The 13,443-nt window shown below is 37.5% G+C and overlaps 1 protein-coding gene across 1 annotated transcript in view; it reads left to right on the forward strand.

The window, feature by feature from the left end:
• The window catches only part of SLC12A2 (solute carrier family 12 member 2), a 53,926-nt gene that overhangs the window by 13,330 nt on the left and 27,153 nt on the right, over positions 1-13,443 (forward strand). The window contains exons 2-9 of the mRNA XM_059874126.1: positions 3,047-3,166; positions 4,195-4,270; positions 4,787-4,882; positions 6,503-6,642; positions 7,427-7,537; positions 10,424-10,532; positions 10,954-11,081; positions 11,169-11,253. Coding sequence (XP_059730109.1) covers positions 3,047-3,166; positions 4,195-4,270; positions 4,787-4,882; positions 6,503-6,642; positions 7,427-7,537; positions 10,424-10,532; positions 10,954-11,081; positions 11,169-11,253 — 865 coding nt within the window. The remainder of the gene's footprint in view (positions 1-3,046; positions 3,167-4,194; positions 4,271-4,786; positions 4,883-6,502; positions 6,643-7,426; positions 7,538-10,423; positions 10,533-10,953; positions 11,082-11,168; positions 11,254-13,443) is intronic.

Here is a 13,443-nt window from a genome sequence, read left to right on the forward strand (position 1 = left end):
TCTTGTGAGCCTGAGCATGAAAAATACTACGCCTGCTTGATTTACAGCTGAGACCACAGTGGTTCTTTCTTAGTATCGCCTTAGAGGGCTGAACTTGGAGCCTTCTGGAGTGAAATTCCTTTGTGCCCACACTCTGTAATATCTGTTCTCAGTAGTGCTTTATTGGGCACCCACCAGCCCTGATAACCAGGAATAACCTTTCAGTTATTACATTTTGCTTGTGCCTCAAAATATTTTCCTAAGAAATATTGCACGGTGTGGAGAGACGAGACATACAGAACAAAACTTTCCTGTGTTTGCAGTGTGCAGTATCTTGGAGTTGATCTGGTAACTGATAACTCAGAATACCAGTTGTGACCCATTATCTTCTCCCCAGAACACAACAGGCTGAGCTATGGGCTTGTTTGGGCACTACAGGAAAATGTGTAGCTGCCACATGGTGGTGGAGGTTTTGGGGTGACCTTTGGGGGTTACGTTGGCAATGTGTGCAGGTTTTACCAATATTTGGCCTGCCATGCTCACATGATGAAGTATGTGATCCTTTCTTAGACTAGTTACAAAGGTACTTCTCCACCTTCTTACCAAACCTGAACTTGCAGCAAACAAACTCCAAGCTTGTTTAAAAAAAAAAAAAAAAAAAAAGGCATTAACCACTTTATTCACATTTCAATATTTTAAGACATGAAGATAAAGATTCCTCCTATGGTTCCTTGATCCTCCATGATCAGTCTTCTCAGAGAACAATTTTGTTATTTCTTATTACAGACATGATGTATGTTGTTGTAATAGCAGAAGATGTTATCTAATGTTGGCAAGTTTTTTTGGCCAAAGCTTAAAAATTGTTTAGATAATTTGAATGTGGCTCCTTTTATGTAATGGTTTAAAATAGAGTTTATTCCAAGTATAATGTGGTGGTTTTCTGTGAGGAATAAGAATCGGTTTTATATGAACAAGTGGTTATACTGTCTCATGCTTGATTGGAGGTTTTGGCATAGTTATGAACATGTTTATAATCTGCCCCTTGTTTTAATGCATCTTTTCTCTTTGTTTCCTCCCCACTTCTGAAAGAAGTCATAAAGGGATGCATTAATGCTTAGAGGGATTTCTGTAATTTATTCTGCACTTCTAAGCTATTGGAGCAGGGTAGGTGGTCGGCTCATCCTCTTCTGGCATGAACCTCAGGCTTGAGTAGGAGATGTTTTCTTAGTTCTGTTTCAGGCAGGTCAGCATTTCTGAAATGTAGCAGCATTGTAATTCTCTTTTTGGTCCTCACTGTTCTTCTTACCACTCTTAATGATTGCATGCCACTACTTGATTTAGCTTGAGTGCCTGAATACAAATAATCAACAATCAATAGATTCATCTGGTCAAAGGCTGTGCAAATCTCCCAAGAATTACAGCCATTAGTTCTATCCAGGAAAGCTGCAGTTCAGCAAACTGGGTAACTCCTGATCAGGTTTCTATTTGTCCTCTGTTTAGTGTATATAACACAGTATACAGTACATACACACACACACACACAAAAAAGAAAAATTATATATATAACACATAAAGTGTCTTTTTTTTTTTTTTTTTTTTTTTATTGTAATCCCTTCTGGAGGCAATGTAATGTACTCTTTAAGAGAGTAAACTGTTAAAGGTAATGATCTGGAAACTGATAATGATTCTGCCTAACAGTGGAAGGCTGGTGCCTTAGAGGATCACCAGATGTGTTGCAGGTGTATCTGTTTCTATGAGAATTTCATAATTCCACATCAGTGAGAGAAGCACTGGCATGAATCTGTGCTACTGACCTTTGGATAAGGTTGACATAATCTGTTTTTAAAAATCTGGTTTGTATACTTACTGCTGATAATAAGAGCATATGGATGACACCCTTCATAACTGACAGGTTTATAAATATTTCCTCTGAACCCTGTGCTGAGTATATATTTAGTACTAATGTATCAAGTGTAGAAAGTATTTGGTAAAATACCTCACCCTAATCTTTATTAGTCTTTCTCTGCATAGACTTAAAAGCCTTATTTGTGTCCACTCTGTTTTGTGTCTTACTTAGCAAATGTAGCTTTTGCCCTTTACCTCATTGTGATCGACCCTCTAATTGTTTAAATGTTTTCTAAGCCCTGGCATGCAGGCTGCTTCACAGTATGCTGCTTGAGCTGGTTTGTTGAATGTTGTTCAGGGTCTTTTTACGTATCCATTCTTAATACTTGCTGCCTTGGATAAACTAACACACTTAGCTTAGAGTGCTTCTTGCTTTCTTACAGAAAGTTTGAGTTTAAATGTTCTGGTGCTTGCCTGGCTTGGCAAAACAAAATAGCCTTTGAAGCAAGCATGTATGTGTGTGTATACACATATATTTTGAATTTATATTTAACGTTGAGATTTTCTGAGTTTTTGAAGTTGAGAGTTGAATTGTAAATAAAAGACATAAGTTGGCCTTTGTCCATGGGGCTGATGTTTTCTCCATCTGTGATCCTTCCCATTTAAATGGAGAGCAGTGTTTGGGAAAAGACTTCTCTTCCCTCCTTCTCCCTGAAATGCCAGTCTCCCATCCTTCCTTTTGGCAGCATCACCTTACAAAGAGTAGTAGAATAGTTTACAGGGAAAATGAATAATTCATTTCCTGAAAATTTGATCAAATGACAGCGAAGTCTGAAACACAGGAACTGCTACAGCAGAGAGCAGTAACTTGTGGTAAAACAGTCCGTGCTTTCAGATTAAGAAGTAAAATTTCTTGTGCATTTGAAATATTCCAGCTGTTTTTCTACAGACCAGGTGTTTGACTTTTTTAGGGATCTGAGGCTAATTCTTATTTACCACACTGGCTGTTAACAGTTTGCTTTTGTAAGTTTGTTTTACATTCCTTTAAATCCAAGATGTGCGTCACACAAGAAACATAAAGGAGCAGCTCAAAACTTCTGCCACGTCTTTCTTTTAATTTTTCTGTTTACACAAGATGAGGGGTTTTTTACAGGATAAGATTCACAAGCCCACTCTGCTCTGTCAGTCACTCAAAGTACAAACTTTTTTTGTGTTTTCAAAGGAGCCCTTTGAGGATGGCTATGCAAATGGTGAGGAGGGCACACCAGCTGGGGATGCAGCTGCTGCTTACACACCTGACAGCAAAGGGGTGGTCAAGTTTGGCTGGATAAAAGGTGTGCTGGTAAGTTTGCTGTGTGGTTCTTCAGTTTCTTACAGGTGCTGATCTATTCTTAAAAATCTTTCCAACTACCTCCTTTGTTGACAGGCATCGTGATAGTGTAGTATTAGGATTATATGTATGAGAGGTGTGATGAATGCCATAATTCTAGGAAGAGTTGCTCCTATTTCAACTGAATTTTAAGGCAATAAGTACTTCAGGGCTTTAAGTTCTTAAGAGTTTATGGTTTCTTAACACAGGTTTTAAGAGTTTTTACATTGCATTATTTCCAAGGAGGAAAAAAATACTGTAGTAGAAAAATACATACTGTAGTTCTGTGGTTTGGAGAGGTTATCTTTTTTTTTTTGTAGGATTGATATATTACTCTTTAGGGAAGAGAGAGACCCAAGATCTGTTTTTAGTCTCCTGTCTAAATTCTGTGCAAAGCAAACTCTATTTTTATTGAGATCTAAGAATTGTAAATACAAGAATTTAAAAAAAAAATGCACACCTCTCCATCCTGTTATTGTGCAGTTGTGTTGTAACATATAAAAGTGACAGAAATGGAAAGTTGCAGCAGGGTTTTTGTTCTTTAAAGAAGAGTAAGTTACTTAGTAGGGTGTTGCTATAGTGCATGGGGGTTTTTTTTGAGAGAGATTTGTGGGAGATGCAGACTGGGATTTTAGACCTCACAATATTATAGGCTTCTATCTTAATTTAAGTCATGTATTCCGTAGTGTGAATTTTGGATCCTAAGGTTAGGGTCTAAATTATTATTATTGTTTGCTTACGGCATACTGCCAGTGTCAGATACTGAACTACTCTTAACTTTATGTTTAAGGTAGTAACTTTTGAATAATATTTAAGTCCTTTTTTTTTTTTAACCAAACTTAAACTTTTATGGTAACATCACATTCTTGTGAAATAATTTGAGAAGTGGTGAGGAAATACAGCAAAATAATTTCAAGAACAGTAACATCTGAAAGGAAGAATTAAGGAAAATGACTGCAGATGCAAGAACTAATTTATGTTAAATTTCTGCTTTATCCTAGGTACGATGTATGTTAAATATTTGGGGTGTGATGCTCTTCATCAGACTATCATGGATTGTTGGACAAGCTGGGATAGGTATGGCTACTAATGCTGCAGTTTTTTTTCAGTGACTTTCAAATGTGATCCTGAGCTTTTACTTCAAACAGGAATAGGAAATTGCCCTAATATTGCCAATTTTTATGGTAATTTATCTTATCAAAAACTTCAACCAGTTACTAAGACTTTTTCATTTAGGTACAAGGCAAGTATTTTAAAATTGACATTTGTAAGTCTTCAGTGAACTGTAGAGATAAACTTTTGATCTCTAATTATTAAACCCTGCATATAGACTGTGTAGTATATAAGCAAATCTTTTCAAAGGCTAAACTTAAGTGTTGGATTGATCTCTAGAATACAGCTCTTACCTTGCTGATTAAAGAGAATCTTTGCCCAATTTTATTTTTATCCTTATAGGGGAAAGAGGAAGCCTTTTTCTTGAAAGTAAACTTGTGTTCTATTTGCAAGACTTGAGTATTTAAATGAAAATAAGTTGAAGGTTTGTACTCTTTAATGCTGCATGGCTTACAGTGTTTTCATCTCTTTTCCCAAAAGGTCTCTCTGTCTTGGTTATTGGAATGGCCACTGTTGTGACAACTATTACAGGACTGTCTACTTCAGCAATAGCCACAAATGGGTTTGTAAGAGGAGGTAATGCTATTTTCATGAAGTTTTTAAAGCTTTCCTCACTCTGGAGTCCACACTTTAATGTTGCTGAGGAGCAAAGCCTTCCTTGTGTTCTGTGTGTGATTAAACAGTCACATAATTAACAAAAAGTCAGTAGGTAGCCTACTAATTAGATTTGAACTAGTACCTTGCTTTTTTGCTGTAAAAGGAACTTTATTGGTGTAAATTTTTGTAATACAAATATTTTTAAGGCTACATATCCAGCAATGAGTAGGGTCTTAATATTCTCCTGAGCTGCACTAGTTGGTTAAGAGTGTGCTTGTATGTGTTCATGTCCTGAAATAAACCTTCACACCAGTAACTCTCCAAACTCTCAGTTAGCTCCAGCTTTCCCGAGGGTGATGGTTTTCATTCTCTTCCGTGGTTTATGTGGTGTTGTCAGCTATTTTTGGAAATGGTTGGTGCCTCTGACACGATCAAACTCCTTCATGACATTACAAGACTGCTACTAGGGAAAAAATATGGTGGAATTAAAGTAGGAGCTTATAAAACTATCTTCATTAAGATTAAGAATGAAGAGAAAAGCCTCACTATCACGAAGTAAACAGACTCACTCAATGGGAAAAATCAGCTATGAGTGTTAGCATTATGTCAAGCTTTGTTTCTGAATGCCCTTCTGGTTTTTATGGTTTTTAATTATATGATGTATATCAGGTTTTCCCATTTGTATAGGAGCTTCTTTTTTTTTTTTAAGTCACTCTTGAAAAATAGTACTTCATTAGAAAACTTGAAGCTCTGAATATTGGAAGAACTGTAGAATTTCACAGGAAAAATTGTTCCTGTGAAAATGTTATATTGCAGTAAGTTTTTTTAATGCTACATGAGAAATACAGAGTGTGGCCAATCTGGGTACATATATAGTATTTTTACAAGAAGTCTAATTCAGTGGAATTAAGTATTTTCTGTTGCAGATTTTTAACATGCACTCTGTTATTTCAGACTGGAGCTGGAGGATTTTGTTGCTTCTAGAAAGCTTCACCTTAAGTTTGAGGAATAAGCCTTTGCTACATTTTCTAAACTTTACCTTCCTGTAATACTCCAGATACTCAGATTTTCTTTTGTCATGTGGAATTTGTTGTTTTTGTCCAGCTCAAAAGTACAAAGAACAGGCTCTTGAGAGTCCCATTGGAGGGCAGAAAATTCATTTAACAACAGAGCTTTTAGGAACAAGTCTGAAACTTCAGTGGGTTTATTGCAGTCTGTTTTGCCAGTTCCTTGATCTTGACTGCACAAGTGCTTTGAGCACTTTGAAGTAAAAAGTCCAGTTATACTGCAGCTTGTGTTCTACAGTTCTTAAACTATAGAACTGGTTGCCTACCTGATACGCAGTAATATGAGGTGGTGCATGAAGGATGGCTATTTCCAACTGGTCTCTTTTTCTAAGAACTTGAAATACGTTCTGAAACTTCAGCATATCTGTCCCCAAAATACTGAGTTAAGGGTTTTTTCTAATACATCAGAGAATAAAGAGTGAGTAGATTCTGGCTTGTGTAAATGTTAAAGTGCTGATGACTGTCTGTTACTAGCTCTGTCATGCAGAGAACTTTTTTGTAATTTTGTAATTTGGTTTTCTTTTCCTTCCAGGAGGAGCATATTACTTAATTTCCAGAAGTCTGGGGCCAGAGTTTGGTGGTGCCATAGGTCTGATTTTTGCATTTGCCAATGCTGTGGCAGTGGCAATGTATGTTGTTGGTTTTGCAGAGACTGTTGTCGAGTTACTCAAGGTATGTGGATGGCAGTGCTTACATTGATTATACTTTATCTGTAAAGTTTTACACCTCATATAAAATGTTTGAGTATATAAAGTATATACTTTATATGTAAAGTTAAAGATTATGCTTGGTTTTTGATTCACCTGATCATAAAACTTCTTGGTTTGGAAGAGACATTTCAAGGTCACTTAGTCCATCCCCCATCCAGGTAGGATCACAGAATGGTTTGGGTTGAAAGGGACACTAAAGGCCACCCAGTGCCACCCCCTGCCATGGGCAGGGACACCTTTCACTGTCCCAGGCTGCTCCAAGCCCCATCCAGCCTGGCCTGGGATACTTCCAGGGATCCAGGGCAGCCCCAGCTTCTCTGGGCACCCTGTGCCAGGGCCTCACCACCCTCACTGTAAAATATTTCTTTTTTACATCTAGCCTAAATCTGCCATCTTTTAGTTTAAAACCATTATTCCTTGTTCTGTCACCACAAGTCCTATCCAAAAGTCCGTTCCCATCTTTCTTGTAAGCCCCCTTTAAATAATAAGTGATGGCTGGAAGGTCTACCTGGAGCTCCCCTTTCTCCAGGCTGAACAGCCTTTATCGTTTCCATTTGGAAGATTCATTGATTTAAAAACAGGGCAAAACCCAAATTACTTGTGTCCTTAAAGGGAATTTGCAATCAGTAAATTTGTGTTGTGCAGGTTAACTACTAATAAATTATAGTGACTAAAACGGTGTTCTTTAGTGAGGAAGATACTTACCTCATGAAGTACATGACTGTATTTTTTGTTTGTTTTGTTAGGAAAATGGAACGTTGATGATCGATGAAATGAATGATATCAGAATCATAGGGGCTATCACAGTGGTTATACTGCTGGGCATTTCCATTGCAGGAATGGAATGGGAAGCAAAAGTAAGGATTTCCCAACTTTTTTTTAATTCTCTGCTTCATAATTTTGATTGCATTTTTGTACCTTAGCTGTCTGATTTATTTCTAGTGTATTCAGTATTGAATGATGGTGCATTAGAAGTCAGTTGACTTTTATGCAGTAGCTCTTGGTCTGGCACTAGCATGTGCAGCTCTGAACAGCATTTCAAATCTTAAAACACTTCACTGGAAGCTTAAGCATCTGTGAGAGCCTATACTCCAGCATAATCCACTCTTAATGACATTGTCAGATGGATCAATGGTATTTCCCTCTTCTGGGCAATTACAGCAGAGGAGAAGGTAAGAACTTCAGCATGGGAATTTTCCCTTACTGTGAGCTTTAGGCACATTCTGAGGGTGAAAAACATAGGGCTGGCTTCCCTTCTCTTTCATTCTCTTCTGGTTTGATTTTCACCTGGAAACAGCCAGACAGTGGGATGCATTCACTAGACCCAGCATGGAGAAGGGTTTTGAACACTGGTGGTGATGAATGTGTAGGAGGCAAAACCTCCTTCCCTCAACTTGTGGCTGCACAGTCTTAGGTCAGCTCTGACTGAAGAGATCTTAACAGAGAAGCTCTTCTACCTTACCACCAGTTTTCTGCTTGGCATTATGAGGCACTGTAGCTTGCTCTCTGTTTTCTGCAACTTGTAGGCTTTTTATGAATATCTGTCCTTAATGTGGTGAAAAAAAAAAAAAAGAAATTGAGAGGAGCCTCTCACTGGGGCTTCCTTCCCAACTTACTTTTGTATCACAATAGCTCCTATTTTCTTCACTGAGAGGCAGATGAAGGAGCCTCCTCATGAAGTGTTGTAAGTTTTCTTATGCTCCTCCATCAAGAAGATGATGCTATTTATAATAAAAGTGAGAGGGGTTTTTTTATCATTGTTGCTTCCAAGAAATAGGGATCCTAGAAAAAGTGAGTGAAGATCGAGTGCATTGCTTTGATCTACTGGGGAGAAAAGAAACTTACAGAAATTGACTTTGGCATGAACTTCTAAATTGAGCTTCTGTAGAAACTGCTTACCTTTCTCAAGTAGCCCTTCACTGTCTATAACTTGAATTTGTGATGCTTTCTTTATCCACCTGACTGCAAACAGGGCTGACCTCCTTATTCTGAACTGTTTTGAGGGAATTATTTGTTAATAATCCTCTGGCTGCTGCCACTTGAAGTTGCAAGTAGTATCCTTGTTTTGCTGTGTAGAATGAGCAGTTATATAACAATAGTTTGCATGAAAATGCCCCTGTTTAATGTTTCTACATCAAACCTGAAGTGTGGTATTACTGCAGAGCCGTCCTTTTTTTAGGGGTAGCTTTCAAAAGTCCTGTCCTCAATGTAAAAGTCAAGACTTGGTTTCTCTGTCATGGAAAGAGGCAAGTGGGAGCAATGATGGGCAACTGAACCTGTCAAACAAGCATTTCATGTGGGCTAACAGAACTCAGCATAGCAAAACACCACTGTCTCCATCTTGATCTGTGGTGTTCTCTATGCCTTAGCCATGTCTTAGAGAATGCCTTGGAAAATGGAACAGGGGAATCTATAATAATGCCCTTGAACCAGATCTAAAAGTGAGGAGAGACTGGGATTGATTCCAGAAGTTTGCTTTAAAAAATGGCTTTGTAGAGTTTGTGGTGTTTACTGCTCAGCTCCTTGTGTTAAGTCTTAGAAGCCCATTCTTTCAGACTTTGGAATTTATTCAGCAAACATCCCTAGCTTCAGGAAGAAGCCTAGTTAGTTACTGGAAAAATCCACTGGTGGCAATTGCTCTGTGATAACTTCATGTTTATGTTTCTGTCTTACTGAAGACTTATGTAAGCACCCAGCTGTATCCTCACACCTTCCACCTATTCTCGAGGCATTACAAAGATTTAAATGCAGGGCACAAAGTGTTTTTCTTCAGGTGGACTTTTAAATCTGCTCCAGGCCATTTTGCTCTGTTTATCACAGTTCCACCCTGTTTTCCTAAGAGGCTGTGTGAACTGAGAACTTTGTTTTGTAGGCATGAACAGTGCCACAGTGATATTGTGTATTAACTCCTGATCCTAGGCCTGAAAAAGGTCTGTGAATAGCTTCCCCCAAGCTACTGGCATTCCTTTCTAAGGAATCAAATAACCCAAAAGATAACAGCAGCATGATTGCTTATTTAAATGGGCGACCTGGACCATCCCTGCAGTACCTAGATTTATCTTCGTACACACTCTTGAGATGTGGGATGGTTTAAAGTACTTCTTGTTCAACTTGTAGGGCTTATAATAGTTCTGCAGAAAAGTTACTAAAAATCTAGGTTTTAATAAAAGAAGTGTCAAAACTAGGAATTAACAAGTAATTGTTGCAGTTTGCAATTTAAAGTAAGGATTCAGAACATGAGAATGTAGCAAAATGAACTATTTCCTTGCATAAAATAGGAAACAAGAACTGTTTCATTCTGAATGTAATAAATTTTTTAGAAAATACCACATATTAAAGTATAAGAGAAAGGATGATCATGGCTAATAATGCAGTAGTAGCATTTGTGTTGCATTTGGCTATTTTCATGTAAATTTCTTGAATCTCCTCAAACGCATTCCTTCTGGAACGCTTATATATAAAGGAATTAGTCCTTTTAAGCATTTTGTCTTTACAAGTATAATTTGAGACATTTAGAAATAATAAACCTTTTTGATTAGGCATAAAACTTGGAAATTATTCCTATTTCATAATTAAAAATCCTTGTACAAGTCCTCTCCAGCTTTCCTCATTTTTTTGCAGAGAACATGCTGAGAAGGTGAAGCTGAATTTGGAATCAAGTAAACATTTACATTTTATAGCACAGCACTTGATACTATGAAAAGAACAAGTTCTCCTGTCTGACAGCAGTCATTGTGTTTCAGGCACAGATAGTCCTGCTGGTGATCCTCATACTTGCTATTGGAGACTTTGTCATAGGAACATTTATTCCTCTGGAGAGCAAGAAGCCCAAAGGTTTCTTTGGTTACAATGGTATGTTGGAACAGTTTACAGTACAGTAAACAATACCTTTCTTTGCAAAATCAGCTGCTATAATTAAATTAAACATCTAGTATATTTTATAGTCCTGTTTAACTGTGGAGACTTTTTTCCTGATTTCTTGTCGCTTCTGCAGTTGGGGCAAAACTTGAGTATTGCTTAATATTGAATATATATTAAATTTTTAAAAGCTGGATTATACTGTAAGTGTTTTTTCTACATTTAAATCTGCTTAAGTTTATTGTGTTGATTTTGACTTTGAGTTGAAGTGATAAATTGGGGCTTAAATGTTCAACATTTAGTTTTAAGAAGGTCCTGTGACTGTCAGCTTTTTTTACTGGTCTGATAGTGGCTGGAATGAGTTCATACTTCAGCTTCCATGTGAATATTGACAGACTTAAATCTTCCCCTGCAGCCGACATATTCATGGAAAATTTTGGGCCAGATTTCCGACAAGAGGAAACTTTCTTTTCTGTGTTTGCTATTTTCTTCCCTGCTGCAACTGGCATACTTGCTGGTGCAAATATCTCGGGGGACCTTGCAGTAAGTAGTGAATTAAAAACATTTTTTATGACCACTCAAGTGTGCATTGACCTCTCTCATCACTGTCCACTGATATTTTTCTTTCAGGATCCTCAGTCAGCCATACCTAAAGGAACGCTGTTGGCCATCTTAATCACTACAATGGTTTACGTAGGAATTGCAGTATCTGTAGGTAAATAGAGAATGTTTTTAACTTTATCCTTTCACGTTTGTTCCGAGGTTGTGTTTTGATATGGTTTTATGTAATTTGTTATGCAAAGTCGTTATGTAATTGACTTTCCTGCATGGGAAAATAATAGCCAAAGGTTTCTTGTTTTTGCTGTTGGGAGGTTCAGTTTTCAGCTGGTTTTATAATTTTGTGAAATAGCTGATGCTTTTCTAAGAAAAGTGACTGCTTCAGACTAAAGATGACAGAAGACTTCTATCAGTGTTGCCTCATTGTTGCAGTTATTTACATTAAAGGATTTACAGTTTAGCAGTGGGATAATCCCTGGATTAGAAAAGCCTATTTTCAGGAAATACTCACTGAGAAAACACCTGTATTGTTTTGAGGATTATGGTAATCAGCCATATACCTGCAAGGAACTGTGGGATGATCAGACTGCACTGTGGTGAGGATGCTTGAGCAGTAATTCCCCAGCTGAGGGAGGAGACCAGGAAAGGCCTTCAGTTCTCATCAGCCCACTTTTGGAAGTGTCATGTTCTTGTGTAAAGAGGAGAAGTAATCACAGACTGATCTCAGTCTTCTCTTCCTAGTCTTTCCCACCCCACAGTTGTTTGAAATCCTTTGTAGAAGTTGCCCTGGGGTTGATACCAGTCTTGCTGTAGAGCACCAGTGGTTTACTGTGTTCTTCCTACACATAAAATAATTCTCATAACATTAAGATTACAGGATTGTAATTGAATCATGCGCATTTCTTGCCTGTGATTGGAAATCCTGGGTTGGATTTTTTGTCGTGTCACATAAACTAGTTTCTGACAGCAATAATAATTTTTCTTATATGAAAGACCTTGTTTTATAATAGCTGTGGTGCCTTTTGAATGAAATTCTCATTTCTAAGAGGACCACTGATCTTACCACTAATGATACTTCCTTTCCAAAGATACCAATCTTGCTAGTCTGCCTCCGTTGGCTAACGTGGGACTGTAGCTCTGCCAAATAGTTGCTCTGTAGTGATTGTGCTTTATGCAGCATAATGAGCTACACTCATTTCCTAATTAGATTGACTGCGTGGACCTCTTGCTACCAAATTTGAATCCTTTGGAACCTCAACCCACACAAGACTAAAATTATTGTTAATACTCGCTTATTAATGGAATACTTTGATCAGCTTCCAAACACAAAAAATGCAATATAAAAACTGACAAAAGAAGCAGTTTGCAAAACCAACTGGATGTGAAATTGATTCATCAGAAATGTTCTGTGTACTGACTTACACTTGGAATTCTGCTAGTTAGAAAAAGGCAGCAGGAGTCAGAGATCATGAGTGAAATTTATCTCGTTTTGAGGCATTGGATTAGGAATATTGGACAAATACAAATAATTTAATTACTTTCCCAGAGTAGTGTAAGAAGTCACTAAAAATTTGAAAGGGCTAGTAGATGTTGCAGAATAGTCATATCGGAAGAGGAGGAAGATATTCTGAACTTAACTCACTATTTGTATGCTCTGTGGTAAGAAGGCTAAACAGAGTAGAAAAGAAAGAAGGAAAATTACTGATCCTGCTGCTAGAGTTAGGCAGCTATTTCAAAATGTTGGTATGCAGTTTCATAATTCAGCAAAGGACTACTAAGGCAGACATGCAGGTGGCATGAGGAGGCAGATTTCACAGGCAAATTTGCTTAAAAGATCTTGGAAGATAAATTTCAAAGAACTACATTTGTCACTTTAAGAACAAGGGAAGCTCTAACAAGAAAAAAAAAAAAAGAGTTCTGAGTAGCATTATGACCTGCTTCCTGTAGTTATGAAAGTAAAACTAATTCACAAGAGGCAAAATGTGTTTGCAGCACTAGTAAAATTAAACACTCTGAACTGCACTCTGAAGGGCTGTAGTAAATTCATATATTAAGGAGATAACTTGCTAGAGATCACTGTAAGCTTTTCTCTCTATTAAAGCCTGGCAAAGCTCTATTTCACTTTGGCAGGAACATGCTTATAAATGCCTGTGAAAAGGTGAAATCTCATTTTCGCAGGAGGGAAGACCTAAAGACTTCTAGGGAAAATGCTGCCAGAATCATATAAATAAATGAAACTTTTCTGAATGAGTCTTAAAGAAAGTAACATTTATTGTTGTTACTTTTACCTAAGTGTTTTTTGCTGAGAACAGAGCCTGCCTGCCTGGCTTCTGTTCTACATTCTCTC

The sequence above is a fragment of the Haemorhous mexicanus genome, chromosome Z (genome assembly GCF_027477595.1).
Source record: "Haemorhous mexicanus isolate bHaeMex1 chromosome Z, bHaeMex1.pri, whole genome shotgun sequence".
In the NCBI taxonomy this organism is placed as follows: Eukaryota; Metazoa; Chordata; class Aves; order Passeriformes; family Fringillidae; genus Haemorhous; species Haemorhous mexicanus.